Genomic DNA, 25,630 nt, shown 5'->3' with positions numbered 1-25,630 from the left:
AGATAAAAATAAGGGGGCACCCGGATTTGAACCGGGGACCTCTTGATCTGCAGTCAAATGCTCTGCCACTGAGCTATACCCCCGCTGTACAATGCCGCCCACTGGATAATCCTTCACGGCTCGCTCCGCGCGTGCGTAGTCACCGTTCCACGCGTGGAACGGGGGCAAATGCGACTCGCCCTCCTCAAATCCCCCGGAAATACCGACAAAAACCGACAAAAACGGGTAAAAACACGACAAAAAGCCTAAAAAAAGGGTAAAAAGTACTGAAAACACTCATTGAGGGGGCACCCGGATTTGAACCAGGGACCTCTTGATCTGCAGTCAAATGCTCTACCACTGAGCTATACCCCCGCCCGCCGCGTGCTGCCGCCAGCGGCCAGCTCTACCGGCGCCGCCGACCTGAAGGTCGCCGGTTCGAATCCCGCCGCGCCCTCAATGCAAATTTCTTGCGGTTTTTCCGCCGTTTTTAACCATTTTTAGGGTGTTTCCGCCCGGCTCTGCCCCCACGGAGGGACATGCACGCCGCGCGCACGCGCGTCCCTCCCCCTTCCCTTCCCCCCGCCGCCTCCTCCCCTTCCCGACTATTTAAAGTCGCGACATCGCGGGCGGCGGCTCAGTGGAAGAAGAAGAAGAAGAAGGCGGAACAGGAGGGGGTAGGGGTGGATTTTTTTTTTTTTTAATTTTTTTTTAATTTTTTTTTTTCTCCCCCTCCCACTTTCCCTCCACGCGAGTTTTCAGCCATGAACCCCAACTGTGCGCGCTGCGGGAAGATCGTGTACCCCACGGAGAAGGTGAATTGCCTGGATAAGGTGAGTCCCGCAGGGTCGCACATGGGGAGTGGGATAAAAATTCGGGATTTTTTTTTTTTCCTCCTCACCCCCATCCTCGTGGGGTTTTCCACGCGATCCTATTGGTTTTTTTTGCTTTTTTGGGGTTTTTTGGGGGGGGTCTCCGGCACAATTCCAGCCCCACTTCCTTATGGGCGCTCCCCCCCCCGCCCTATTCCCGGGAATATTTCCACGTTTCCCACTCCAAACCCCGCTTTTCCCGGGGGTATTTCCACGCTGGATCCCCTCGTGGAGGGACCCCTTTGTCCCGGGGGGACCCCAGGGAATCCGGGTCTGTCCCCCCCCAATTTCCCGGGGGTATTTCCACGTTGTCCCCCCCCCCCGTGTCCCGGGGGTCCCCAGGGATGGAGCTCTTTGCCCGGGGGGCTCCTCCAGCGTCCCCAGCTCTTCCTCCCATAGCAAATATTTCGATTTTTTTTGCTGTATTTCCTATTCAAAGGCGCCACATCCGTGTGGAGGCCCAAGGAAAGCAACAGTTAACGCTTCCCTGAAGCCGGGAACCTCATCTGGTTTCCATTATCGAGCTTTTTCCCCTTTTTTTTTTAATCCAAATCTTCCATCTCGTTTGCTACTTCTCTGTTCCAAAATCCCATCCCTACACTCCGGGGCTGCCTCCCTTAAGCTGGAATATTTTTATTTTTTGGAGTATTTTTTTTTTTTGGAGTGTTTTTCCGCTAAAAACCAAAGCTCTGGTGGAAGGTGATGGTGGGGGCTCCATTCCCTCTGCTTTTCCCATGGGATTTTCTTTTCCTCTCCTCCCCCTCTTCTCCCAGGCTTCTGGGACAACCAGTTTAAAAAAAAAAAAACAAACTAAAAAAAGTAACTGTAAAAAAGGCTCCGCTCTCCAGCGGCATTCCTGAGCTCCGGCAGACCCTGTTGCTTGCATTTTTAAGGGGTGATGCTTCTTCCTGAAAATTCCCCAAAATCCTGGGATTTGGGGCTGCCCTGGGAGCCTCCAGGAGCTGCTGGGGTTTGGGACTGGGGATAGAGGGAAGGGAAAAGGGATTGGGGGATGTGGATGAAAGGAAAGGAAGGGGGGTTTGGGGTTGAGAAAATTGGGAAGGGAAGGGTTTGGGATTTGTGGATATTTGGAAGGGAAAGGGGTTTGGGGATAACTGGAAGGGAAAAGGAGTGCTGGAGTTGTGGATATTTTGAAAGGTTTGGGATTTGTGGATGTTTGGAAGACAAGGGTTTGGGAATAACTGGAAGGAAAAAGGAGTGCTGGGGTTGGTTGTGGGTATTTAGGAGGGAAAGGGGTTTGTGGATATTTGGAAGGGTTTGGGATTGAGAAAATTTGGAAGGGAAAAGGGATTTGGAGTTTGTGGATATTTGGAAGGGAAGGATTTGGAGTTTGTGGTTATTTGGAAGGGAAAGGTTTGGGATAACTGGAAGGGGAAAGGAGTGCTGGGTTTGGGGATATTTGAAAGGGAAAAGGGTTTGGGATTTGTGGCTGTTTGGAAGGGTTTGGGGGTTGTGGATATTTGAAAGTGAAAGGGGTTTGTGAATGAGAAAATTTGGAAGGGAAGGGCTTGGAGTTTGTGGGTATTTGGAAGGGAAGGATTTGGAGTTTCTGGGTAGTTGGAAGGAAAAGGGGCTTGGGGGTTGTGGATGTTTGGAAGGGTTTGGGGTTTGTGGTTATTTGGGAGTGTTGGGCTTGGGGCTCATAGGAAGGGGAAAGGGGTGCTGGGGTTGGGGATATTTTGGAAGGCTGTGTTCCAGCTGTGGGGAGCAGGAGGGGCTGTGTTCCAGCTGTGGGGAGCAGGGATTGCTGTGTTCCAGCTGTGGGGAGCAGGGATTGCTGTGTTCCAGCTGTGGGGAGCAGGGATTGCTGTGTTCCAGCTGTGTTCCAGCTGTGGGGAGCAGGCAGGAGCCCGCAGTCACCATTTTGTCCTCCCCGGGCTCCTCTTCCTCTTCCTCTCCCCGCCCCAATCGCCTCCGGTGCCCTTTTCCCTTTTCCCGGAACGCTGCCCCGGTTCCCATAAAACCCTGGGCAGGCCCCTGGAGTTCCTCTGCTCCTGCTTTTCCTGACCCTTGGGATTCCTGTGTCCCTGCTTTTCCTGGCCCTTGGAATACCTCTACTCCTGGTTTCTCTGACCCTTGGAATGCCTCTGGCCCTGCTTTTCCCAGTCTTTGGAGTTCCTCTGTCCCTGCTTTTCCTCTGTCCCTCCTTTTCCAGGCCCTTGGAATTCCTCTATCCCTGCTTTTCTCAGCCCTTGGAATTGCTCTGGCCCTGCTTTTCCCAGCTTTTGGAGTTCCTCTGTCCCTGCTTTTCCTCTGTCCCTGCTTTTCCAGGCCCTTGGAATTCCTCTATCCCTGCTTTTCTCAGCCCTTGGAATTCCTCTGTCCCTGCTCTTCCTCTGTCCCTGCTTTCCTTCTTTTCCTGCTTTTCCTCTCTTGCTGCTTTTCCTGGCCCTTGAAATTCCTCTGTCCCTGCTTTTTCTAACCCTTGGAATGCCTCTGTCTATTGCTGCTTTTCCCAGCCCTTGGAATTCCTCTGTCCCTCCTTTTCCAGGCCCTTGAAATTCCTCTGTCCTTGCTTTTCCAGGCCCTTGGAATTCCTCTGTCCCTGCTTTTCCTCTGTCCCTCCTTTTCCAGGCCCTTGGAATTCCTCTGTCCCTTCTTTTCCCAGCTTTTGGAGTTCCTCTATTCCTGCTTTTCCTGGCCCTTGGAGTTCCCCTGTCCCTGTCCCCACCCCGGGCAGAGTCCGAAGGGCGGCACTGGGGCCGTGCTGGCAGAGCAGGGCCCAGCCCAGCTTTGGGGTGGCTGCTTTGGCCCCAGAACCAGGGAAACTCCTCTTCCCTTGGGGATTTATGGAAAACTCCCCACTGGACCCCGAGTGTCCCCCCCCAGTGGCCTTGGGGACATCCCTGTCCCCACTGGCTCTGGTGTCCCCAGGGGAGGTGACACCCGGGGCTGGGCTGAGCCCCGAGCTTGTCTGCTCCAGAAATGGTTCCTCAAATCCTGGGGCTCCTGGTGTGGGGTTTTCCCCCCCTTCAGGATGTGGGGTTTGGTCCCGAGTTGTGGGGTGTGATCCCCTTCAGGTTGTGGGGTTTGCTCCAGGGAGTGGAGTCTGCCTCTCCCCAGGTTGTGGGGTTTTCCCCTCTCCAGGCTGTTGGGTTTGTTCCCCTCCTGGTGTGGGGTTTGTTCCCCTCCTGGTGTGGGGTTTGGTCCCAAGTTGGGGGGTTTGTCCCCTCCAAGTTGTGGGGTTTGGTTTCCTCCAGGCTGTGGGGTTTGCTCCCCTCAGGGTGTGGGGTTTTCCCCCCTGTAGGTTGCGGGGTTTGCCCCAAGTTGTGGGGTTTGCTCTCCCCAGGTCGTGGGGTCTGGTACCCTCCAGGTTGTGGGATTTCACCCCGGAGTGTGGGGTGGGGTTTTCCCCCCTCCAGATTGTGGGGTTTTCTCTCCCAAGTTGTGGGGTTTGCTCCACATTGTGGGGTTTTCCCTCTTCCAGGTTGTGAGGTTTGCTCCAGGTTGTGGGATTTGCTCTGCTCAAGCTGTGGGGTTTGTCCCAGGCTGTGGGGTTTGTCCCAGGCTGTGGGGTTTGTCCCAGATGTGGGGTTTGTCCCAGCTGTGGCTGCCCCTGGATCCCTGCAGTGTCCCAGGCCAGGCTGGACAGGGCTTGGAGCACCTGGGACAGTGGAAAATGTCCCTGCCATGGCAGGAGGTGACACTGGATGAGCTTGAAGGTCCCTTCGATCCCAAACCATTCCAGGATTATAAATCCAAGGAATCCGTGGATTATCTCTGACCTGCTCACCTGGATAACCTGGGAACTTTTAGAGCAGTTTTCCTTTTAATTCCTGATTTTCCACTGAGGCTGTGTAAGCTCAGAAGAGCTTCCAAAAAGTGTGTTCACACTCAGAAATAAAATCCCACCTGCTGGGATGTGGGAGCACCTGGGATCACCTCGGGATTGGGAAGCACAGGGTGCTGGTGCTCCTCCAAAACCCCGTTTGGATCCTGTCCTCTTTCCAGAACCTTCCTGGAAGCCAAAATAACTCCTGCTCCCCTGTGGGCAGCCCTGCTCCAGCCTCTTTTCGGTGCTGAGTTACATTTTGTGGATCCAGCATTAAATTCTGCTCCCTCTGTGATTCCCAGCGAGGCTGGGAACAGGGAGAAATGTTCCACGGGGCTGGGAACAGGGGAAAAATGCTCCCAAAAAAGTTCTCTGAGGGCATCCCAGATCCCTGGGGCAGGAGTGTGCTGGGAATATTCTGGGATGGGGCAGGAATGTGCTGGGAATGCTCTGGGATGGATGGGGCAGGAATGCACTGGGAATGCTCTGGGATGGATGGGACAGGAATGTGCTGGGAATGCTCTGGGATATGGGACAGGAATGTGCTGGGAATGCTCTGGGATGGATGGGGCAGGAATGTGCTGGGATGGGGCAGGAATGCTCTGGGAAGGGAGCGGAGCCTGCCCAGGAGCGTCGTCCTGCTGGGGCTGGGATTGGGATCAGGGGGATCTGCTGAGTCCCAGGGACCTGCTGTGGTTCCTGGATTTGGGATTGGGGTTGTTTTCCTGCTGGATCCCGGGGATCTGCCGCTCTTTGTGGATTTGGGGTTATTTCCCTCCTGGGTCACAGGGATCTGCTGCTGTTCCTGGAGCTGGGATTGGGACCAGAAGGATCTGCTGCTGCTCCCAGATTTGGGATTGGGGTTATTTCTGTGCTGGATCCCAGAGATCTGCTGCTGCACCTGGATTTGGGATTGGGATCAGAAGGATCAGCTGTTCCTGGTTTTGGGATTGGGATTGTTTCCTTGCTGGATACCAGGGACCTGCTGCTGTTTGTGGATTTGGGATTGGGGTTGTTTCTGTTCTGGATCCCAGGGACCTGCTGCTGTTTGTGGATTTGGGATTGGGGTTGTTTCCCTGCTGGATCAGAGGGACCTGCTGCTGTTTTATGGATTTGGGATTGGGATCAGAAGGATCTGCTGTGGTTCCTGGATTTGGGATTGGGGTTTTTTTCCCTGCTGGATCCCAGGAAAAAAAAAAAATTAAAAATTCTTTTTTAGGGTTTTTCAGAACCCAGGGTCTGGATTTTTGGGGATTTTTGCATCTTTTTCTGCTTCCCATGAGAAGCTTTTCCTGCTTGGCTCCTGCAACCTCACCTGCCCTGCTCTTCTGACTGGCAGCAAAGAGCAGCAATAAAATCAAAATAAATAAAAAAAAACAAACCCAAAGCAGAAGCTATTTTTGTAGCATTTCTTGATACCTAAAAAGGAGCTTGGAAATGACATTCTTGTAGCATTTCTTAGTATCTAGAAATCCCTTTTTTGTAGCATGTCTTAATATCTAAAAAAGATCTTGGAAGTGCCATTTTTGTGGCATTTCTTGATATCTAAAAAGAGCTTGGAAATGCCATTTTTGTGGCATTTCTTAATATCTAAAGAAGATCTTGGAAATGCCATTTTTGTGGCATTTCTTGATATGGAAAAAGGAGCTTGGAAAGGCCATTTTTGTAGCATTTCTTAGTATCTAGAAATCCCATTTTTGTAGCATTTCTTGATATCTAAAAAAAGTGCTTGGAAATGCTGCTTTTTGTGGCATTTCTTAGCATCTAGAAATCCCATTTTTGTAGCTTTTTTAATATCTAAAAAGGACCTTGGAAATCCCGTTTTTGTGGCACAGGAAAATCCCGTTTTTTGGGGTCTCTCCGCAGGGAGTGTGGGGTTCCAGCGGGGTTTTTGGGGTCCCTGCTTCTGATGTTTGGGGTTTTTTGGGGTTTTTTTTGTTGCAGTTCTGGCACAAATCATGTTTCCACTGCGAGACCTGCAAGATGACCCTGAACATGAAGAACTACAAGGGCTACGAGAAGAAACCCTACTGCAACGCGTGAGTGGGGCTGGGGCATCTTCTGGGGGGATCTCCTGGGGTGGGATCCCTTCCTGTGGGATCTTCTTGGGGGGATCCCTTCCTGTGGGATCTCCTCCCACATGGGGACCCCTCCTTTGGGATTTCCTCCTGTGAGGGACCCTCCTTTGGGATCTCTTCTGGGGTCTCCAGTGTGGGGATCCTCCTGTGGGATCTCCTCCTGGGTGGGGATTTCCTCCAGGATCTCCTCCAGTGTGGGAGGATCTCCTCCTGTGGGATCCCTTCTCTGGGATCTCCTTCTGTGGGTGGGATCTTCTGTGTGTGTGGATTTCTACTTGTGGGATCCCTTCCTGTGGGATCTCCTCCTGTGTGTGGGGATCTCCTCCCATGGGGGAATCTTCAGTGTGGGGATCTCCTCCTTTGGGATCTCCACCTGTGTATGTGGGGGATCCCTTCCTGTGGGATCTCCTCCCATATGGGGACCCCTCCTTTGGGATTTCCTCCTGTGAGGGACCCTCCTTTGGGATCTCTTCTGGGGTCTCCAGTGTGGGGATCCTCCTGTGGGATCTCCTCCTGGGTGGGGATTTCTTCTTTTTGTGGGGAACAGACCCAGAAATTCCCTTTGTGCAGGGAAGGAACCCAGAAATTTCCTTTTTACAGGGAACATTCCATTTTGAATTCCCTTTTTGCAGGGAACAGACCCAGAAATTCCCTTTTTGTGGGGAACAGTCCCAGAAATTCCCTTTTTGCTGGCAACATTCCCTTTTGAAGTCCCTTTTTGCAGGGAGCAGACCCAGAAATTCTCTTTTTGTGCAGGGAACAGACCCAGAAATTCCCTTTTTGTGGGGAAGAGACCCAGAAATCTCCTTTTTACGGGGAACGTTCCATTTTGAATTCCTTTTTTGCAGGGAAGGAACCCAGAAATTCCCTTTTTGTGGGGTGCAGTCCCAGAAATTCTCTTTCTGTGGGGAACATTCCCTTTTGAATTCTCATTTTGCAGGGAACAGGCCCAGAAATTCCCTTTTTGCAGGGAAGGAACCCAGAAATTCCCTTTTTTTTTGCAGGGAACAGGCCCAGAAATTCCCTTTTTGCTGGCAACATTCCCTTTTGAATTCCTGCTGCCACCTGGATTTCCTGGCAGGGCAGGAATCCCAAGGTAAATAAAGCTGGCAGCGAAGAAATCCTGCCTGAGGGGATGGAGGCAGGGCCGGGCCTTTCTTTTTTTATCTGGGCCTTTTTTTATATATTTTCTTTTTTCTGGGCCCTTTTTTTTCCTTAAGCCCTTTTTTTCTGGGCCTTTTCTTGGGCTTCTTTTTTTCCTTGAGGCCTTTTTCCTCTGGGCCTTTTTTTTTTTTTTTTTTTTTTTTCCTTTTATTTTTTTTCCTCTGGGCCAATTTTTTCCTAGGCCCTTTTTTTATTTCTGGGTCCTTTTTTTTTGCCCTGGGCCTCTTTTTTTCCTTTATCCCTTTTCAGTCTGGGTCTTTTTTTTTTTTTTTTTCCTGGCCCTTTTTTTCCCCTGGGCCCTTTTTGCCTTGCCGCTTTCCACTTTTTCCTCAGCACTGAATTTTCCTGTCCAACTTTTATTTTTTATTTTTTTCCCTTATCCAGAAGGACCCTTTGGACGCAAAACACTTCTTAATATCTAAAAGATGGCTTGAAAAATCCCATTTTTTTCTAGCTGTTCCTTATGCACTGGTAGTACTTAGAAAGAAAATCCAGGACATCCCAGGGAGGGATTTTTTCCCAATATTCCTGATTTTACTCTTGAAGTTTTTGCTTTAAAATCAGGAATATTTGGAATATTTCTCTTACTGTTTACATTTTTACATTTGCCCTTTAAATTTTACTCTTCTGAGTTCCACAGAAAGGAGAAGTAGTGAGAGCAGGGCTTGGCCAGCCCCTCCCATTTCCGTGGGGTTTTTTTAAGGTGGTTTTTGAATTTTTGGATTTCCTCCAAAATCCAGGAGAATTTTGAGAGGAAATTTTGTGTTAAATTCCAATTTGGGCAGGGATTGGCTTTTTTTGGGGTGTCTCCCCGGGGTGACAATGCAAAGAAGTGGTTGAAAACAAGAATTTTTTTTTTTTTTTTTTAACTGTAGGAGCTCCATCTTTTGGGGTGGAAGCAGGAAATTTTGGGGTGAAAACAGGAGATTTTGGGGTGTTTTCAAGGGGAGATGTTTGAGCTGAGGCAGGCGGGTTCTGCCTTTGTGGGGTGATGATTTTTTTGGGGTGGGGAGGGTCTGGTTTGGCAAAGCTGAGCCCCCAAAACTTGACCCAGAATTTTTTTCCCTGCTGGGAAAATTCAATTTACCAATCCCCAGGCTCAGGGTCCTGTTCTTGTGCTTGAAGTGGGATAAAAATGGGAAATTCCTGAAATTCCAAAAAGTCTGAGCAACCTCCCCCCTCTCCTTGGGCTCTTTCTGATGCTGCTGCTGCTTTAACCCTTCCCAGCCCGGCGCTGAGCACAAAAACTGCCCCAAAAAATCCTTTTTTCTTCCCATTTTCCTTGTCTAAAATAAACAAAAAAAAAAAAAATGAGAAATGGGAGCAGCTGGAAATTCCTGGAGGATTTTCCAAAGTGGGGAGGTTTGAGATGTGGAGAGAATTGGGAAAAATCCAGGTTTGGATTTTGGGGTTGGTTCCCAGGAGTGAGCAGAAACTCTAGGAGGAGCCCAGAAAAATTAAAAATAAGAAGAAATTCCCAAATTTCCTGGATTTGGAGGGACAAATCGGGAGAAGGGGGTGGAAAAGCAACAGAAAAAAATAAATTCTCAAATTTCCTGGATTTGGAGGGACAAACAGGGAGAAGGGGGTGGAAAAGCAACAGAAAAATAAAAAATAAAAATAAATTCCCAAATTTCCTGGATTTGGAGGGACAGATCGGGAGAAGGGGGTGGAAAAGTAACGTTTATCCTGGCAGGGAAGAGGCTGCTGCTCCAAACAGGCTCCTCTCTGTTCCAGCCGGGGCTCCCTGCCAAATTCCTGAGTTTCTTTCTTCTGGGAGAGCAGGAGGAAGAGGGTTGAGCTTCCTCCATGGGCCCAGCCAGAAACCCTGGAGGAATCTTTTTTTGGGGAATGGACTGGTGGCAGAAATACAGGTTTTATAAATACATAAAATTGTGTTTTATAAATACAAACCCCTGTTTTATAAATATATAAAATTGTATTTTATAAATATTTTAAATTACATGTTATAAGTATATTAAAATACATTTTATAAATACATAAAATATATTCTATATGTATTTAAATTACATTTTTAAAATATTTAAATTACATTTTCTAAATATATTAAAATACATTTTCTAAATCTATAAAAATATTTAATATATTTATAAAATATATCTAAATTTTTTAAATTAACTATTATCTACATGTACATATTTTATCTTAATTTTAAATGAATACTATATAGAAATATGTATATTTTATATAATTTGCTGTGCTGAGGCTGAGGGATGAGGGAGAATCCCACCTGGAAAATCCTGGATGAGGGCTCAAAGGTGAATATCCAGGGATCTGCTGGGGTTCCTGGATTTGGAATGGGGGTTGTTTCCCTGATCCCAGGGATCTGCTGCTGTTCCTGGATTTGGGATTGGGATTGTTTACCTGCTGGATCAAAGGATCTGTTTGTGGATTTGGGATTGGGGTTGTTTCTGTGCTGGATCAGAAGGATCTACTCCTGTTTTATGGATTTGGGATTGGGGTTGTTTCCCTGCTGGATCCCATCTCTGACCCCAAAACCGCCCTGGGATCATCCGTGGGCTTGGCCTGGCCATGGGGTTGGTCTCTCCTGCCCCCCTCCAGCCCTGGCACCTGGAATTTGGGACAAATCCTGGAGAAATCCCATCCCAGGGAGCAGCTGCACACGTGGAAGGCTGGCCCAGCTTTTCCCTGGAAACCCTGGGAGGATCCCAGCCCTCCCCTGCCCCCATTCCCAGTGGGATTTCTGCCAAAATCTCAGTTTATTTTTTAAGCTCGTCCCCAGAATCCCTGTGAGAGGCAGGATGTGACCTGGGAGCCTCCTGGCAGAGCACAGCCAAATTTAAATTTCTCCCTTTGTTTAACTCCCCTCTGCCCAGTCTTTCCTGGATTTTTCCCAAATCCCTGACCCAGCTTGGGGGGTGGCTGTCACCCCTGGGAGTGGCAGGGACAGGGAATGTTTGCATCCCTGGGTGGAGCAATCTGCAAAAAAAAAAAAAACCCAAAAAATCAAAATCTGGTTTGAAGCCTCAATATAAGCAACACTCCAAATTCCCAAGGTTTTTCCAAACACTGGCGGCTCTCACATCATCCCTGGTGGTTTTTTTTGGGATCAGACTCGGGGTTGGGTCATGTTGGGGATGCAAAATCTGCTCCTGGAGCTCCCAAATTCCAGCGGTTGTGTCTGGAGAGCAGCTGGGCCATGCTGGGCTGCACTCCCAGGGAGTTTTTAGTGGTGTTCCAGGATTTATCCTCATTTCCAGCTTGGGAAAAGCTCCAAAGGGAGCAGCTTGGGATGGGAGGTTTTGGGGGAAATGCTGCTTTTAGGGCAGGGCTGGGATGGAATTGGGGGGTGAGTGCTGGGAGATTCCCTGGGAGCAGCTGGATCCTTCTCCTGCAGGGATGAATTTCCATCCTCTGGGAATTGTGGTGTTCCTAATGTGGGAAGGATGAATTTCAGTCCTACAGGGATGAACTTCCATCCTCTGGGAATTTGCTGTGCTCAGCTCCCTCCTTCTCCTGCAGGGATGAATTTCAATCCTCTGGGAATTGCTGTGCTCAGCCCCTTCCTTCTGGAGGGATGAACTTCCATTCCCTGGGAATTTTCAGGCTCAGAGGGATGAATTTCCATCCTGCAGGAATTGCCATGTTGCTAATGTGGAAGGGATGAATTTCCATTCCCTGGGAATTGCTGTGCTCAGTTCCTTCCTTCTGGAGGGATAAACTTCAATCCTCTGGGAATTTCCAGGCTCAGCCCCTTCCTTCTCCTGCAGGGATGAATTTCCATTCCCTGGGAGTTGCCGGGCTCAGCTCCTTTCTTCTCCTGCAGGGATGAACTTCCATTCCCTGGGAGTTGCCGGGCTCAGCTCCTTTCTTTCTGGAGGGATGAATTTCCATTCCCTGGGAATTACCAGGAGGGATGAATTTCCATCCCCCAGGAATTGCCGGGCTGGGAGGGATGAATTCCCATCCTTCAGGAATTGCCGGGCTCTGAGGGATGAATTCCCATCCTTCAGGAATTGCCGGGCTCAGAGGGATGAATTTCCATCCCCGGGAATTGCTGGGCTCTGAGGGATGAATTTCCATCCCCGGGAATTGCCGGGCTCATCCCGCCCTAATGCGGCCGCCAGACGGGAGCTGTGCCCGGGGCGATTCCTCTGACCTGATTTAGCAGCGCCACGAAAGCCTCGTCTGAGCCACCGGAGATTTTGTGGGGTTTTGTGGGATTTTGAGGATGGAAAGGGGCCCCTCCCACTGTGGGGTTGTGTTTGGGGTGTGTTGTGTGTGGAATCCTGGAATACTCTGAATTTAAGGGATCCCAAACAATCCCAGCCTGTTTTTATTGTCCAAAAACTCCTGGGGCTCTGGGATCCACAGGAATCATCAATCCAACTCCTGGCCCTGCACAGACACCCCAAAAACCCCTGAGAGCGATGTCCAAACCCTCCTGGAGCTCTTGGGGCTGTGCCCATTCCCTGGGGAGCTGTTCCAGTGCCTGAGCACCCTCTGAGGGGGGGGAAAAATTCCCAAAATCCAACCTAACCCCCCCTGGCACAGCTCCAGCCCTTCCCTTGTGCTGTCCCTGTCTGAGAGATCAGAGCTGCTCCTCTCTCTCCCCCTGAGGAGCCTCCCCTGGCTTTTCCAGCTGCATCCAGAGGCGGCTTTTCCTTAGGGTTCCTCACCCCCCTCCCCGGGATCCTGTGGAGCTGCAGCTCAGGGAGGGTTTTCCTGCTCCTCCATCCCTGTGTCTCCCTGGGACAGCAATTCCAGCAGGGAATTGTGGTCAGACTGCAGGCAGGGATGGAGGGATGGATAAAGGGATGCCAGCATTGAGGAGAGACCCCGAGGTTCCCCACCCAATCCCCCCTGCCAGTCTGTTGGCTCCACTCCCAAGATCTCCCAGCTCCTCTCCATCAATCCCTGGGATAATCCGTGGGAATAATCCCTGTCTGGCCGGTGCTGGAGCAGCCCTGGGCTCCTCACGCCCCCCTGGGCGCTGCAGCAGCACCAACGCAGCGTTCCCAGTGCCCACCGAAACTGGGGTCCCATCCCGGATCCTATCCCAGATCTCCTCCTGGAATTCCTGAATGCCTCCTCCCCAGCTGTTCCTGGAGCTGGGATTGGGATCAAAAGGATCTGCTGCTGTTTGTGGATTTGGGATTGGGGTTGTTTCCCTGATCCCAGGGACCTGCTGTGGTTCCTGGGTTTGGTTTTGGGATTCCTTCCCTGCTGGTTCCCAGGGATCTGCTGCTGCTGTTCCTAGATTTGGGATTGGTGTTGTTTCCCTGTTGAGTCACAGGGATCTGCTGCTGTTTTATGGATTTGGAATTGGGATCAGAAGGATCTGCTATGGTTCCTGGATTTGGGATTGGGGTTGTTTCCCTGCTGGATCCCAGGGATCTGCTGCTTTTTTATGGATTTGGGATTGGAGTTATTTCCCTGATCCCAGGGACCTGCTGCAGTTCCTGAGTTTGGGATTGGGGTTATTTCTGTGCTGGATCCCAGGGATCTGCTGTTCCTGCTCCTGGATTTGGGATTGGGAATGTTTCTCTGTTGGATCCCAGGGATTTGTGGCCACTGCTGAGGCCACACCTCGAGTGCTGTGAATTCCAGTCGGGAATTCAGCTCTTTGCTAAGGAATTTAGCCCCCAATTCCATAATTCCATGGTGGGAATTGCTGTGCTGGGCAGGTGGGGACAGGGGACGGTGGCATTAACCCTTTCCTTCCCTCGGCAGACACTACCCCAAGCAATCCTTCACCATGGTGGCAGACACGCCCGAGAACCTGCGCCTAAAGCAGCAGAGCGAGCTCCAGAGCCAGGTGAGCCCCCCAAATTCCCAAAATTCCCACGGGAAAATCCCACCCTGACCTTTCCCCGTTGCGTTTCTGTCTCTGAGGGTTCCATATTTTGGGATTTCTCAGTGTTTCCTCTCCAGAGGGGCCTTTCCAGCCCTGACCATTCCAGGGTTTTCTGGCTGATTCCCAAAATTCCCATGGGAAAATCCCACCCTGACCATTCCCTGATGTGTTTCTGTTTCTGTCTCTGAGGGTTCCAGATTTTGGGATTTCTCTGGGTTCCCTCTCCAGAGGGGCCCTTCCAGGGAGGGTTTGAGCTCTGCCTGGGCTGGGGTGACAGGGATGGGGTGACAGGGATGGGTGACAAAGACAAGGAGCTGCAAGGATGGGGTGACAGGAATGGGTAACGATGGGGTGACAAGGATGGGGTGACAGGGATGAGGAGCTACAAGGATGGGGTGACAGGGATGGGGTGACAAGGATGAGGATCTGCAAGGATGGGGTGACAATGATGGGGTTACAGGGATGAGGAGCTGCAAGGATGGGGTGACAGGGATGGGGTGACAAGGATGAGGAGCAGAAAGGATGGGTGACAGGGACATGGTGACAGGAATGGGGTGACAGGGATGGGGTGACAATGATGGGGTGACAAGGAGCTGCAAGGGTGGGTGACAGGAATGGGGTGACAAGGATGAGGAGCAGAAGGGATGGGTGACAGTGACACGGTGACAGGGCTGCCAGGCACAGGGTGTGGGTGGCAGCAGCGCTTCAGTGCCACTCCTCTGTCCCCTCTATTTGTGTCCCCGAGGAGGCGAAGCTGCTGGTTAATGATGTCCTGCCAGGCCAAAAATGTCCCCAAAGTGCCACCCTGGTGCCCACAGGTGGCTCTGCCCAGCCCACGTGTGGCATCAAAAATTGCAGCTTCCCATGCCATTTTTGGGATTTTTTTTTTGGAGCATCCCAAAAAAAACTCCGTTTCCCAGGGGAGGGAATTTGGGCGCTGAGGGTGTGCAGGTGGCAGTGCCACTCCTGTGACACACAGCAGCAGCGTCACCTCAGTGCTGGTGACAAAAAAAGGAGGGTTTGATGTGGGAATGGGGTTTTTTTGGCTCCTTTTGGAGAATTCATGGAGTCACAGCAGGGAGGAAATGAATTAATGAATTAATTAATAAATTAAATGAATTAATTTAATTTTTCTGCCCCAGAGATGGTGTTTTAAAAACTTTTATCCCATTTTCAATCTCACGAGAAGGGTGAGACAATACAGATGGTATAATCCATGTAAATCAGGATATAAATCCCTATAAATCAGAAGCCAAGTATTTCCTAATTGCAATACAAACATTGATATTTATAAACAATATAAACTTTGAGCTCTGCCTGGGCTGAGCTCAAAGTTAATTAATTTGTTAAATTATATTTGTCATTGGCATGGGGGTGATGCCAGGGGGGTTTTAGGGCTGAATTTTGGTGTCCTGAACCATCAGCAGGATGAAAAACCAAGGAAGATGGAGCAGGGTGGGATTGAGGAGGGTAAAAATACAGGATTTATCCGAGGAGCTGCCCTCCTGTGCTGTTTTCTGGGATTCTCCTCTGCTGTTTTCTGGGATTCTCCTCTGCTCTTTTCTGGGATTTCCTGTGCTGTTTTCTGGGATTTTCCCTTTTGTTTTCTGGGTGGCAGCGGGGGCCGGGCAGGTCCAACTCTGCCCTGTCCCTGCCCTGCCCCTGTTCCAATCCCTGCCCCTTTTCCAATCCCTTTTCCTGTTCCAATCCTTTTTCCTGCCCCATTCCAATTCCTGCCCCTGTTCCAATCCCTTTTCCTGCTCCTGTTCCAATCCCTGTCCCTTTTCCCATCCCTTTTCCCATTCCAAACCCTTTCCCTGCCCTTTTCCCATCCCTTTTCCCATTCCAATCCCTTTTCCCGCCCCAGATCCGCTACAAGGAGGAGTTTGAGAAGAACAAGGGCCGAGGTTTCAGCGTGGTGGCCGACACCCCCGAGCTGCAGAGGATCAGGAAGACTCAGGACCAGATCAGCAACGTGAGCGAGCGGAGCGCCAGCCCTGCCAGGGCACAGGGAGGGGACAGACAGGGGGACACAGATTGTCCCCTGCCCAGAGCTCCCTGTCCCTGCCAGGACCACAGAAAACAGCCAGGGGACACAGATTGCTGAGGTCCTGGCAGGGACAGGGGGGTCTGGGGAGGGGACAAACAGCCAGGGGACATGGATGGCTGCGGTCCTGGCAGGGACAGGGGGCTCTGGCATGGGCAGGGAGGGACAGGGAAGCTCTGGGATGGGCAAGGAGGCTCAGGGATGTGCAGGGATGCTCTGGGAGGCTCAGGGATGGACAGGGCTGCTCAGGAAGGCCCCTCAGGAATGGGAAGCTCTGGGATGGGCAGGGATACTCAGGAATGGACAGGGAGGCACAGGGATGCGCAGGGATGTGCAGGAATGCTCTGGGATGGGCAGGGATGCTCAGGGATGGACAGGGAAGCTCTGGGAGGCAAAGGAATGGGTAGGGATCCTCAGGGATCCTCATCCTGGAAAAATTCCTCAGCCCGGCCCCAGGGCACAGAAAGCTCCTCCTGTCCTGCCCTGTCTGCTCCTGTCTCCGTGCTCAGGGGTGGGAAAAACCCCCTGGGATTTCCAGGGGTGCCAAAAAGAGCCGAGCTGGGATGAAGGGGATGAAGCATCCCCAAATCCTTGAGGCTGGGGAAGCCCAGCACGGCCCCAGCACCGCCTCACCGGCAGCAGCCCGCGTGGGGCAGCCCTGACTCTCCCTTTTGAAGGAATCCTCCCCAATTTCCAAGCCGAGGCCGAGCCCTGAGCTGTGTCCCCCTCCCTGCAGATCAAGTACCACGAGGAGTTCGAGCGCAGCCGGATGGGCCCCGGCCCCAGTGAGGGCTCGGAGCCGGAGCGCCGCAGTTCCCAGGAGAGCGGCGGCTACCGGAGAGCGGAGCAGCCCCAGCCCCAGCAGCACGGCCAGCCCGGAGCCACCGGTGAGTGGGGACAGCCCCGGGGCTGCCCGGCGTGCCCCACACCCCGAAATCCCAGTGCTGGATTCCCCGAAATCCCAGTGCACAATGCACTGAAATCCCAGTGCAGGATCCGCTGAAATCCCAGTGCAGGATCCGCTGAAATCCCAGTGCAGGATCTGCCCAAATCCCAGTGCAGGATTCCCTGAAATCCCAGTGCAGGATCTGCCCAAATCCCAGTGCAGGATCTGCCCGAATTCCAGTTCATGGATCCACTGAAATCTCTGTAGGATCCACCCAAATCCCAGTGCAGGATCTGCTGAAATTCCAGTGCAGGATCTGCCCACATCCCAGTGCATGATCCATCTGAATTCCAGTTCATTGGTCCACTGAAATCCCAGTGCAGGATCCATCTAAATTCAAGTTCATGGATCCACTCGCATCCCTGTGACTGGATCCACCCAAATCCCAGTGCAGGATCCGCTGAAATTCCAGTGCAGGATCTGCCCAAATCCCAGTGCAGGATCTACTGAAATCCCACTGCAGGATCTGCCCAAATCCCAGTTCAGGATCCATCCTTCCCTCCACACCCCAGTTTAGGATCTACTCCCGCCCCAGTTCATGGATCCCCTGTCCCTCCCCATCCCAGTTCATTCCCAGTCTCCCATCCCAGTTCGCTTCCAGTCCCAGTTCATTCCCGGTCCCAGTTCCCGGTCCCAGTTCCCTCCAGTCCCTCCCAGTTCATTCCCAGTTCCCTCCTGTCTCTCCCAGTCCCTCCCAGTTCACTCCAGTCTCTCCCAGTTTACCAGCAGCAGCAGCCGTCTCCGTCCCAGTCCTTCGGCTACAAGGATCCGGCGGCTCCGGCCTCGGCCCCGCGCGGCGCCCCGGCCGGGGGTGGGGTGAGTGCAGCCGGCCCCCAACTTATCCTGGGGGTCCCCCAGCCCCCCAAGTCCCACCCGGGGGTCCCTCTGCTCTCCCAGCCCCAGGAGAAGCCATTTTGGGGGGGGTTGGAGGCTCATTTTGGGGGGGTTGGGCACTCAGTGCCCTGTGGCTGTGCCCATGTCCCTGATGTCCCCTGGGGCTGTCCCAGTGTCCCTCGGAGCTGTGACCATGTCTGGGTGTCCCCTGGGACTGTGCCAATGTCCCCTTGGGCTGTAATGATGTCCCCATGTCCCTTGGGGCTGTGATAATGTCTGGGTGTCCCCTGGGGCTGTCCCAGTGTCCCTTGGGGCTGTCCCCATGTCCCTTAGGGCTGTGACAATGTCCTTTTTACCTGTGACAATGACCCCTGGGGCTGTGACAATGACCCACCCCTGTGTCCCCTGGGGTTGTGACAATGTCCCCGTGTCCCCTGTGGCTGTGACAATGTCCCGTGGCCGTCCCCATGTCCCTGTGTCCCCTGGGGCTGTTCCCAGTCCCCTGGGGCTGTGCCAATGTCCCGGCGCCCTCTGGGGCTGTGCCAATGTCCCCTGCCACTGTCCCCGTGTCCCCCTGACCCCTGTAGCTGTCCCCATGTCCCCTGGGACTGTGACAATGTCTTGATGTCCCCTGGCCCTGTCCCCACGTCCCCGTGTCCCCTGTGGTTGTTCCCTGTCCCCTGGGGCTGTGCCAATGTCCCCTGCCACTGTCCCCGTGTCCCCCTGACCCCTGTGGCTGTCCCCATGTCCCATCCCCACATCCTCATGTCCCCTGGGACTGTGACAATGTCTTGATGTCCCCTGGGACTGTGACAATGTCTTGCTGTCCCCATGTCCTCGTGTCCCCTGGGACTGTGACAACGTCTCTATGTCCCCTGTCCCTGTCCCCACGTCCCTGTGTCCCCTGGGACTGTGGCAATGTCTCGGATGTCCCCTGTCCCCACGTCCCCGTGTCCCCTGTGGCTGTGACAATGTCTCTATGTCCCCTGTCCCTGTCCCCACATCCCTGTGTCCCCTGGGACTGTGACAATGTCTCGATGCCCCCTGGCCCTGTCCCCACGTCCCATGCTGTCCCCTCAGAAGCGTTTCCGAGCCGTCTACGACTACACGGCGGCGGACGAGGACGAGGTTTCGTTCCAGGACGGCGACACCATCGTCAACGCGCAGCAGATCGACGACGGCTGGATGTACGGCACGGTGGAGCGCACCGGGGACACGGGCATGCTCCCCGCCAACTACGTGGAGGCCATCTGAGCCCGGGGACGCGCCCGTGTCCCCTGGTGCCCGTGTCCCCTCCCCGTGTCCTCGGCTCTGTCCCCTCCCCGCCCTCGGAGCCGCCCTGTCCCCACCCCGTGTCCCCTCCGCGGCCGGGTTCTCTCTGTGGTGGCCCCGTGGGGATGGTGTGGGGTGGGGGTTAAAGCCCCAGGGTGTTCCTGCCACTGTCCCCATTGTCCCCTCTGTCCCCTCTGTCCTGCCCTCCCAGCGGGGGGAAGCTCCGGAGCCTCCCAGGAGAGGGAAGGAGAGGCCACGTCAGGACCAAATTCCCGCTGTGGGGTGGGGGTGAAAGCCCCAGGGTGTCCCTACCGCTGTCCCCCCTGTCCCTCCTGTCCCCCCTGTCCCTCCTGTCCCCCCGTCCTGCCCTCTGGAGCCTCCCAGGAGAGGGAGGGAGAAGCCACACCAGGACCAAATTCTCGCTGTGGGGTGGGGGTGGGCCAGGGGGCCTCGCCCCAGGGTGGCCACCCCGAGGGTGCCCGGGGCTGGTGGGGCTGGCAGCTCCTCCTCCTCCTCCTCCTCCTCCTCCTCCTCGCTCCCTTGGGTGCTCAGAGCAGCCCTGGGGCTTTTCCTGGGGGCAGCAGCTCTGCCTGGGGGGGCTGGGCTGGGGTGAGCCCCCCAGACTGGGGTGAGCCCCCCCTGAACTGGGATGAGCCCCCCAAGCTCCAGCTCGCTCTGGGCTGGGTCTGGGGGTCCCCTGGGGGAGCCTTTTCCCCCCCGACCCCAAATTCTCCTGCTTTTCTCCTGCTGCTGCTGTGCGCTGCCACCCCTAGGTGCCGGTGGCAGCTTTTTGGGACCACTTTGGGGTCAAGTCATGGACCAAAACATCCGAGCCCGTCCCTGTCCCCTCCTCCCAGTCCCTTCTCCGGGCTCCAGAGGGGTCGGGGTGGGGTCGGGACAAACTGGAACCGAGCGGGGACCTGGGGACAGCGGGGGTGGCACCCTGCCAGGACCTGGGCACGGAGGGGTGTAACCCTGCCAGGACCTGCGCTGCCTTTGCCATTCCAGGAAAATTGGGAATAAAGGGACCAAAGCAGCCGGGGGGGGGACATCCCTTGGTCCTTGGGGACAATTCCCAGTCCTTGGGGACACTCCTCAATCCTTGGGAACAATTCCTGGTCCTTGGGGACAATCCTCAGTCCTTGGGAACAATTCCTGGGTCCTTGGGGACAATCCTCAGTCCTTGGGGACAATTCCCGGTCCTCGGGGGCCGGGATTGGGGTCAGGGGTTTCGGGGGGCACAGCCGGGTCGGGGGTCCCGGGTTGGGGGTCCTGGCTGGTGCTAAAATCGGGGAGCACAAGGGGCAGGGGGAACCTCCTGGCCCTGCCCAATCCTCTTCTCAATCACCTCCTTGTCCGGGAAACGAGAATCAATGTGAATAAATCATTTTTTAATGGACCAAATACCACAGGAAATTCCCCTTTTTTGGGATACAGATTTTTTTTTTAATCCTCCCTCCAAATTGTCCCTAAATTCTCCCCTCCCCTGCCGTGGAAACAAACCTTTTACTGCTTGATTTCTTGCCTTTTTTCTCTCAACTTTATGCACTTTTTTGCCTTTTTTTTTTCATAGCTGGAAAAGCACCTAAACCTGTATTTAAAATAAATAAATAAAAGAGTTTAAAAAAAAAATTACAAGGAGGAAGAACGATTAAAAAGCTGAATTAATTGCATCTCATCACGTGTAAAATAGAACCTCATCCATCCCAGCTTCCCTGGTTGTGTCTCGGTGCTTAGAACGTGTTTTCCTCGGGATCTGTCACTCGATTGGGGTTTTGTCCTTTTGTCCTTCCTGGGTTGAGCACACACCAGTCAAAAAAAAAAAAAAAAATTAAAAAGTTATTTGGCCTTTTTATCCAAAAAATGAAACCCCATGGAACGGAACAACCCGACCAATTCTCTTTGGATCGAAAATAAAAGTTTAATTTTTACCTGCTGATTGTGCTGGGTTTGATTCCGGCCGCTTTTCCTGCTTGGTTGGGACATGGGGAAAATTCCAGAGCTGGGGAAGGGACACAGGGAAGCTTCCAGAACCAGGAAAGGGACACGGGGAGAATTCCAGAATGGGGGAAGGGACACGGAGAAACTTCCAAACCAGGAAAGGGACACAGAAAATTCCAGAGCTGGGAAAGGGACATGGGGAAAATTCCAGAACTGGGAAAGGGACACGGAAAAAATTCCAGAAACGGGGAAGGGACATGGGGAACTTCCAGAGCTGGGGAAGATTCCAGAGCTGGGGAAGGGACACAGAGAAACTTCCAGAACCAGGGAAGGGACATGGAGAAACTTCCAGAACGGGGGAAAGGGACAGAACGACCCCCGTGGGGACAGAACGACCCCCGGGAGCGGGAGCTGGGCTGGGCTGGGCCGGGTTTTTCCCTTCATCTCCCGCAGGAAAGCGGCTCCATCAGCTCCGGCATCGTCTCAGCATCCTGAGCGGAGCGAGCCGCGCTCGGGCGGGGAGGGGAGGACGCAGCGGAGGCTCTGCCCAGCGGCCCTGCCCGGAGCCCCGAGCCCCTCCCGGAGCCTCTCCCGGAGCCTCTCCCGGAGCCCCTCCCGGAGCCCCGGAGCCTCTCCCGGAGCCCCTCCCGGAGCCCCGCATCCCCTGCCCCTCCGCCTCCTCCCTCCTTTCCTCCCTCCCTCACCATGCTGGACATTTTCATCCTGATGTTTTTCGCCATCATCGGCCTGGTGGTGCTGTCCTACATCATTTACATGCTCTGAGCAGGAAGATGCGCCTCAGCAGCGGCCTCGCCAGCCCAGGGGCGGCCAGGTGAGCTCCTCGCCCCTTCCAGGTGGGAGTTTTGGGGGAGGATTGTGCCGGGATGGGGGGCAGGGGGCAGGTTGGGGGTCGGTGCTGTTGGCTGTGGCCGCTCAGCTCTGCCGGGTTCTCCCTGCTGGGGAAAATGGAGCAGCTCCGGGGAGAGCCGGGCGGGATCGCGGCGGCGCCATCCCGAGGAGCCAAAGGAGGCTCCCGGGCCCGGGGGGCTGCTCCCGCACGGAGCTGCTCCATCCCCAGTTCTCCCGCACGGAGCTGCTCCATCCCCGCTGCTCCCGCACGGAGCTGCTCCATCCCCGCTGCTCCCGCACGGAGCTGCTCCATCCCCGCTCCCCCCGCACGGAGCAGCTCCATCCCCGGTTCCGGTTCTCCCGCACGGAGCCGCTCCGGTCCCGGTTCTCCCGCACGGAGCTGCTCCATCCCCGGTCCCGGTTCTCCTGCACAGAGCCGCTCCATCCCCGGTCCCGGTTCTCCTGCACAGAGCCGCTCCATCCCCGGTTCCGGTTCTCCCGCACGGAGCCGCTCCGGTCCCGGTTCTCCCGCCGCTCGGGCCCGGCTCACGCCGGTTTCTCTCCGTCTCTCCCGCAGCCTCCGCCCGGTTCGAGTCCCTCGGAGCCTTCTGGAGCAGCGTTAACCCCTGCGAGCCCGGAGCGGAGCATGGAGCGGGCACGGAGCCGGACGGGAATGGGGGGACACGCGAGGGGGCTCCGGGGGGCTGCCCCGCTGCCGGGACCCGGCTGATCCCCCTGCCAGGACCTGTGTCCTTCCCGCTGCCAGGACCCGGCTGATCCCCCTGCCAGGACCTGTGTCCTTCCCCCTGCCAGGACCTGTGTCCTTCCCGCTGCCGGGATCCGCGTCCTTCCCGCTGCCGGGACCCGGCTGATCCCCCTGCCAGGACCTGTGTCCTTCCCCCTGCCGGGACCCGGCTGATCCCCCTGCCAGGACCTGTGTCCTTCCCGCTGCCGGGACCCGGCTGATCCCGCTGCCAGGACCTGTGTCCTTCCCCCTGCCAGGACCTGTGTCCTTCCCCCTGCCGGGACCCGGCTGATTCCCCTGCCAGGACCTGTGTCCTTCCCCCTGCCAGGACCTGTGTCCTTCCCGCTGCCAGGACCTGTGTCCTTCCCCCTGCCAGGACCCGGGACGCTCCCGGTGCCCCGGGGGGGTTGCAGGGCTCCTGTCCCCCCCTCGTGTCGCGTCCCCTCAGTCCGAGGCTCAGCCGGGTTTCGTTTCAGGAATTTTAGGACGCGGGTTTTGTTTTTGATGAGCGATGCTCAGGGAGCGGAATAAAGAGAAAGGACGGGATAAAGAGGAATAAAGAGAAATAAAGAGGAATAAAAAGGAATAAAGAGGAATAAAGAGGAAGGGCGAAATAAAGAGGAATAAAGAGGAAGGACGGGATGAAGAGGAAGGACGGGATGAAGAGGAAGGACGCAGGAGAGGGAAGGTGGCTCTGGTGTCACTGCAGGGATGGGAGAGGGGGACACGCGGCTCCCGGGAGTGCGGAGGGATCCCGGGAATGCCGAAAGATCCAAAATCCAGCCTGAGGCTCCTCTGTGTCCCCTCCGTGTCCCCTCTGTGTCCCCTCCGTGTCCCCTCTGTGTCCCCTCTGTCCCCTCCGTGTCCCCTCTGTCCCCTCCGTGTCCCCTCTGTCCCCTCTGTCCCCTCCCTGAGCGTCCCCGCCCCTCTCTGGGGTCCCTCCCTGGCCTTTGCGGGAGCTCCCGGAGGCCCTGGATTGGAACAGGGAAGCTTTTGGCACGCTGGGAATTTCTGTGGGATGGAAAGAACATTTCAGAGCTTCGTTTTTCCCACCCTTGGAGGTGCCCGGGGAGGTGTTCGGGCATCAGGAGGATTTTTCCTGTCCTTTTTTGAAGCCCTGCGTCCATCTCTGCCCTCCCACCGCCACTCACAGGCAGTGACTGAGAGTTTCACCCTCCTAGAAAGCAAAATTTTCACGTTCTTAGTGTCTCCCAGGGTGTTATATATTTGTTTTGTTTTGTTTTTTTTAAGCAATAAACACCTGAAATATCCATAATGGGGAAAACTTTGTGCCCTTTCAGCCATCCCTGGAAGCACCACACGAGCGTGAGAGAGGGGGAGCCAGGGAGAGCAGGGAAATGCTGGTGTGACTTTCAGGAGAGAGGGAAAAAAATTTAAAAAATGATATTTCAGAGCCTGGGAATGCTGGATGTGCTCAGTGCATCGCAATTTCCTGTCAGCCAAACTCCCGAGAGAAAGAAATTCCAGGCTGGGGATCCCTCCCCGCTGAGTGAGGAAACGCTGCTCCCTTCTCCAGCACCAAATATAGCCGGGAATGGGCAGCCTGAAATATTCCGGGAGGAATTTCTGCCTTCTCAACAACCTCCCCCCCTCCAGGAGCCGAAATCTGCTGGGATGAGGGAGGAGGAATGTGTGGAATGGAAATTCTGAGTGTGGAAGGAGGAACGATGCTTTCCTCTGGCTCCCAGGCCTGGCAGAGAATTCCCTTCCTGCAGAGGTTAAAATTCGGCAGCAAAAGGAAAATTTTCTCAAGTACCCCTCATCCCAGGGTTGGAGGTGATCCAGAGGGAAAAGGAGGGAGCAGGGCTGGGGGAATATCCCAGTTTTTGAAGTGATCCAAAGGGAATTGGAAAAGGAGGGAGCAGGGCTGGGGGCATTTCCCAGTTTGAGTTGATCCAAAGGGAATTGGAAAAGGAGGGAGCAGGGCTGGGGCATTTCCCAGTTTGAGCTGATCCAAAGGGAATTGGAAAAGGAGGGAGCAGGGCTGGGGGAATATCCCAGTTTGAGCTGATCCAAAGGGAATTGGAAAAGGAGGGAGCAGGGCTGGAGGCATTTCCCAATATTTGAAGTGATCCAAAGGGAATTGGAAAAGGAGGGAGCAGGGCTGGGGGAATATCCCAGTTTGAGCTGATCCAAAGGGAATTGGAAAAGGAGGGAGCAGGGCTGGAGGCATTTCCCAATTTTTGAACTGATCCAAAGGGAATTGGAAAAGGAGGGAGCAGGGCTGGGGGCTTTTCCCATTTTACCCCAAACTGGGCAGGGAAGCAGGGCTGGGCTCCACTCCTTTGGGAAGGAAAATCCTGTTTGATGGAAAAGTGACAAAAAACCGCCACCATGGATGTCCCATCCCTGGAGAGCCCCAGGCCAGCCTGGATGGACTTGGAGCACCCCGGGACAGTGGGAGGTGGCAGGGGTGACACTGGCTGGGCTTTGATGTCCCTTCCAAGGCGCTGGGAGTTAATGCAATTAATGAAGCCATCAATAATTGAGCAGGAGGAGCAGCAGCCGGGCTGACATTCCAGAATCAAGAGCTCCGTCTTCCCCTGGCTGAGCTCTCATAGAGGCTCCCCTTGTGCCGGGACGGAATTTTTGGCTGCTTCTGGCCGGGAATGACCCAGGGGACGCACAAAGGGCCGGGCTCGGCTCCTTCTCCCACTCCCATCCGGGATTATCCACCGGGAGCAGCTCCTGAGGATGGAGGGCGAGACAAGGACCCGGCCTGGAGATTCCTGGCGGCGTTTTCCCATCGCTGGTCTCACATCGAGGATGTTTTCTCCTCGAATTTCGCCTTCACTGGGATTTATTCCGGACATGTTCGTTTCCATGAGTGGAAAGCAGAGCCTGGAATTTCTCTCCCTTCGGAAATCGCGCACAGCACAAGGGCGGCGTTGCAGCGCCCTCAAAAAGTCATTTTTGAGCAGCCAAAAGGAGGGAAAAATGGGATGTTGGCAGCGTTTTCCAGCAGCTGTCGCGCTCAGGGAAGGTTTCACCTCTGCCATCTGCCGGCACTACCGCCAGGGGATGTCCCAGAGCCAGATCCTGCCTGGAATTGCGGATTCCACAAACGCACAAACTTCAGAGCAGCTCCCGAGCTGCTCCCAGGTTGTGGCGGATGGGGGCAGCTGAGATAAATCGGTCCCACCGATTATCGCCGCAATTCCCGAGCCAAATCTGGGAAAAGCTGGTGCTGAGAGGAGCCTGGGGGGTTTGGGGAGGGAATTTTTGGGTGGGGAAAGTGTTTCTTCAGGAA

At 54.3% G+C, this 25,630-nt stretch overlaps 2 protein-coding genes and 2 non-coding genes across 5 annotated transcripts; 1 reads left to right on the top strand and 3 right to left on the bottom strand.

Annotated features, from left to right (window-relative positions):
• Window positions 1-11: 11 nt before the first annotated feature.
• TRNAC-GCA (transfer RNA cysteine (anticodon GCA)) lies at window positions 12-83 on the bottom strand. Its single transcript has one exon. It is a non-coding gene; the product is annotated as a tRNA-Cys (tRNA).
• A 199-nt stretch (window positions 84-282) lies between these two features.
• Window positions 283-354, bottom strand: TRNAC-GCA (transfer RNA cysteine (anticodon GCA)). The gene has a single exon. It is a non-coding gene; the product is annotated as a tRNA-Cys (tRNA).
• A 252-nt stretch (window positions 355-606) lies between these two features.
• LASP1 (LIM and SH3 protein 1) lies at window positions 607-20,755 on the top strand. 2 transcript variants are annotated; one of them, XM_072919044.1, is made up of 7 exons: window positions 607-812; window positions 6,589-6,683; window positions 13,602-13,686; window positions 15,593-15,700; window positions 16,509-16,659; window positions 17,437-17,534; window positions 18,633-20,755. In XM_072919044.1, exons 1-7 carry the CDS (start codon window positions 744-746, stop codon window positions 18,804-18,806), a joined length of 780 nt encoding a protein of 259 aa, XP_072775145.1. In that variant the 5' UTR covers window positions 607-743; the 3' UTR covers window positions 18,807-20,755. The 2 variants fall into 2 exon arrangements, with proteins under 2 accessions (XP_072775145.1, XP_072775144.1); XM_072919043.1 differs by having other exon boundaries at window positions 620-812; window positions 17,407-17,534.
• A 327-nt stretch (window positions 20,756-21,082) lies between these two features.
• Window positions 21,083-25,193, bottom strand: LOC140680697 (uncharacterized). The gene is made up of 6 exons (XM_072919025.1): window positions 25,037-25,193; window positions 22,667-22,873; window positions 22,431-22,619; window positions 21,981-22,359; window positions 21,388-21,718; window positions 21,083-21,351 (listed from the first exon to the last, which is right to left on the bottom strand). The coding sequence occupies exons 1-5, from the start codon at window positions 25,191-25,193 to the stop codon at window positions 21,532-21,534; spliced, it is 1,119 nt and encodes a 372-aa protein (XP_072775126.1). The 3' UTR covers window positions 21,083-21,351; window positions 21,388-21,531.
• Between the last annotated feature and the right edge of the window lie 437 nt (window positions 25,194-25,630).

This window comes from Taeniopygia guttata, chromosome 27 (genome assembly GCF_048771995.1).
Source record: "Taeniopygia guttata chromosome 27, bTaeGut7.mat, whole genome shotgun sequence".
NCBI classification, from domain to species: Eukaryota; Metazoa; Chordata; class Aves; order Passeriformes; family Estrildidae; genus Taeniopygia; species Taeniopygia guttata.
Note: the sequence above shows the minus strand (reverse complement) of the source record. Positions and strands in the feature narration are given on the sequence as shown.

What these genes read in the sequence shown, in the direction of transcription:
- LASP1 (XM_072919043.1), top strand. Translation starts at nt 744, where the DNA reads ATGAACCCCAACTGTGCGCGCTGCGGGAAGATCGTGTACCCCACGGAG. An exon ending in CGGCCAGCCCGGAGCCACCG is followed by an intron (nt 16,660 to 17,406) that starts GTGAGTGGGGAC and finishes TGTCTCTCCCAG; the next exon opens with TCCCTCCCAGTTCACTCCAG. An exon ending in GCGCCCCGGCCGGGGGTGGG is followed by an intron (nt 17,535 to 18,632) that starts GTGAGTGCAGCC and finishes CTGTCCCCTCAG; the next exon opens with AAGCGTTTCCGAGCCGTCTA.
- LOC140680697 (XM_072919025.1), bottom strand. Translation starts at nt 25,193, where the DNA reads ATGTCCGGAATAAATCCCAGTGAAGGCGAAATTCGAGGAGAAAACATC. An exon ending in CGGCAGCGGGAAGGACACAG is followed by an intron (nt 22,360 to 22,430) that starts GTCCTGGCAGGG and finishes GGAAGGACACAG; the next exon opens with GTCCTGGCAGGGGGATCAGC. An exon ending in ACCGGGACCGGAGCGGCTCC is followed by an intron (nt 21,719 to 21,980) that starts GTGCGGGAGAAC and finishes TTTCCCCAGCAG; the next exon opens with GGAGAACCCGGCAGAGCTGA.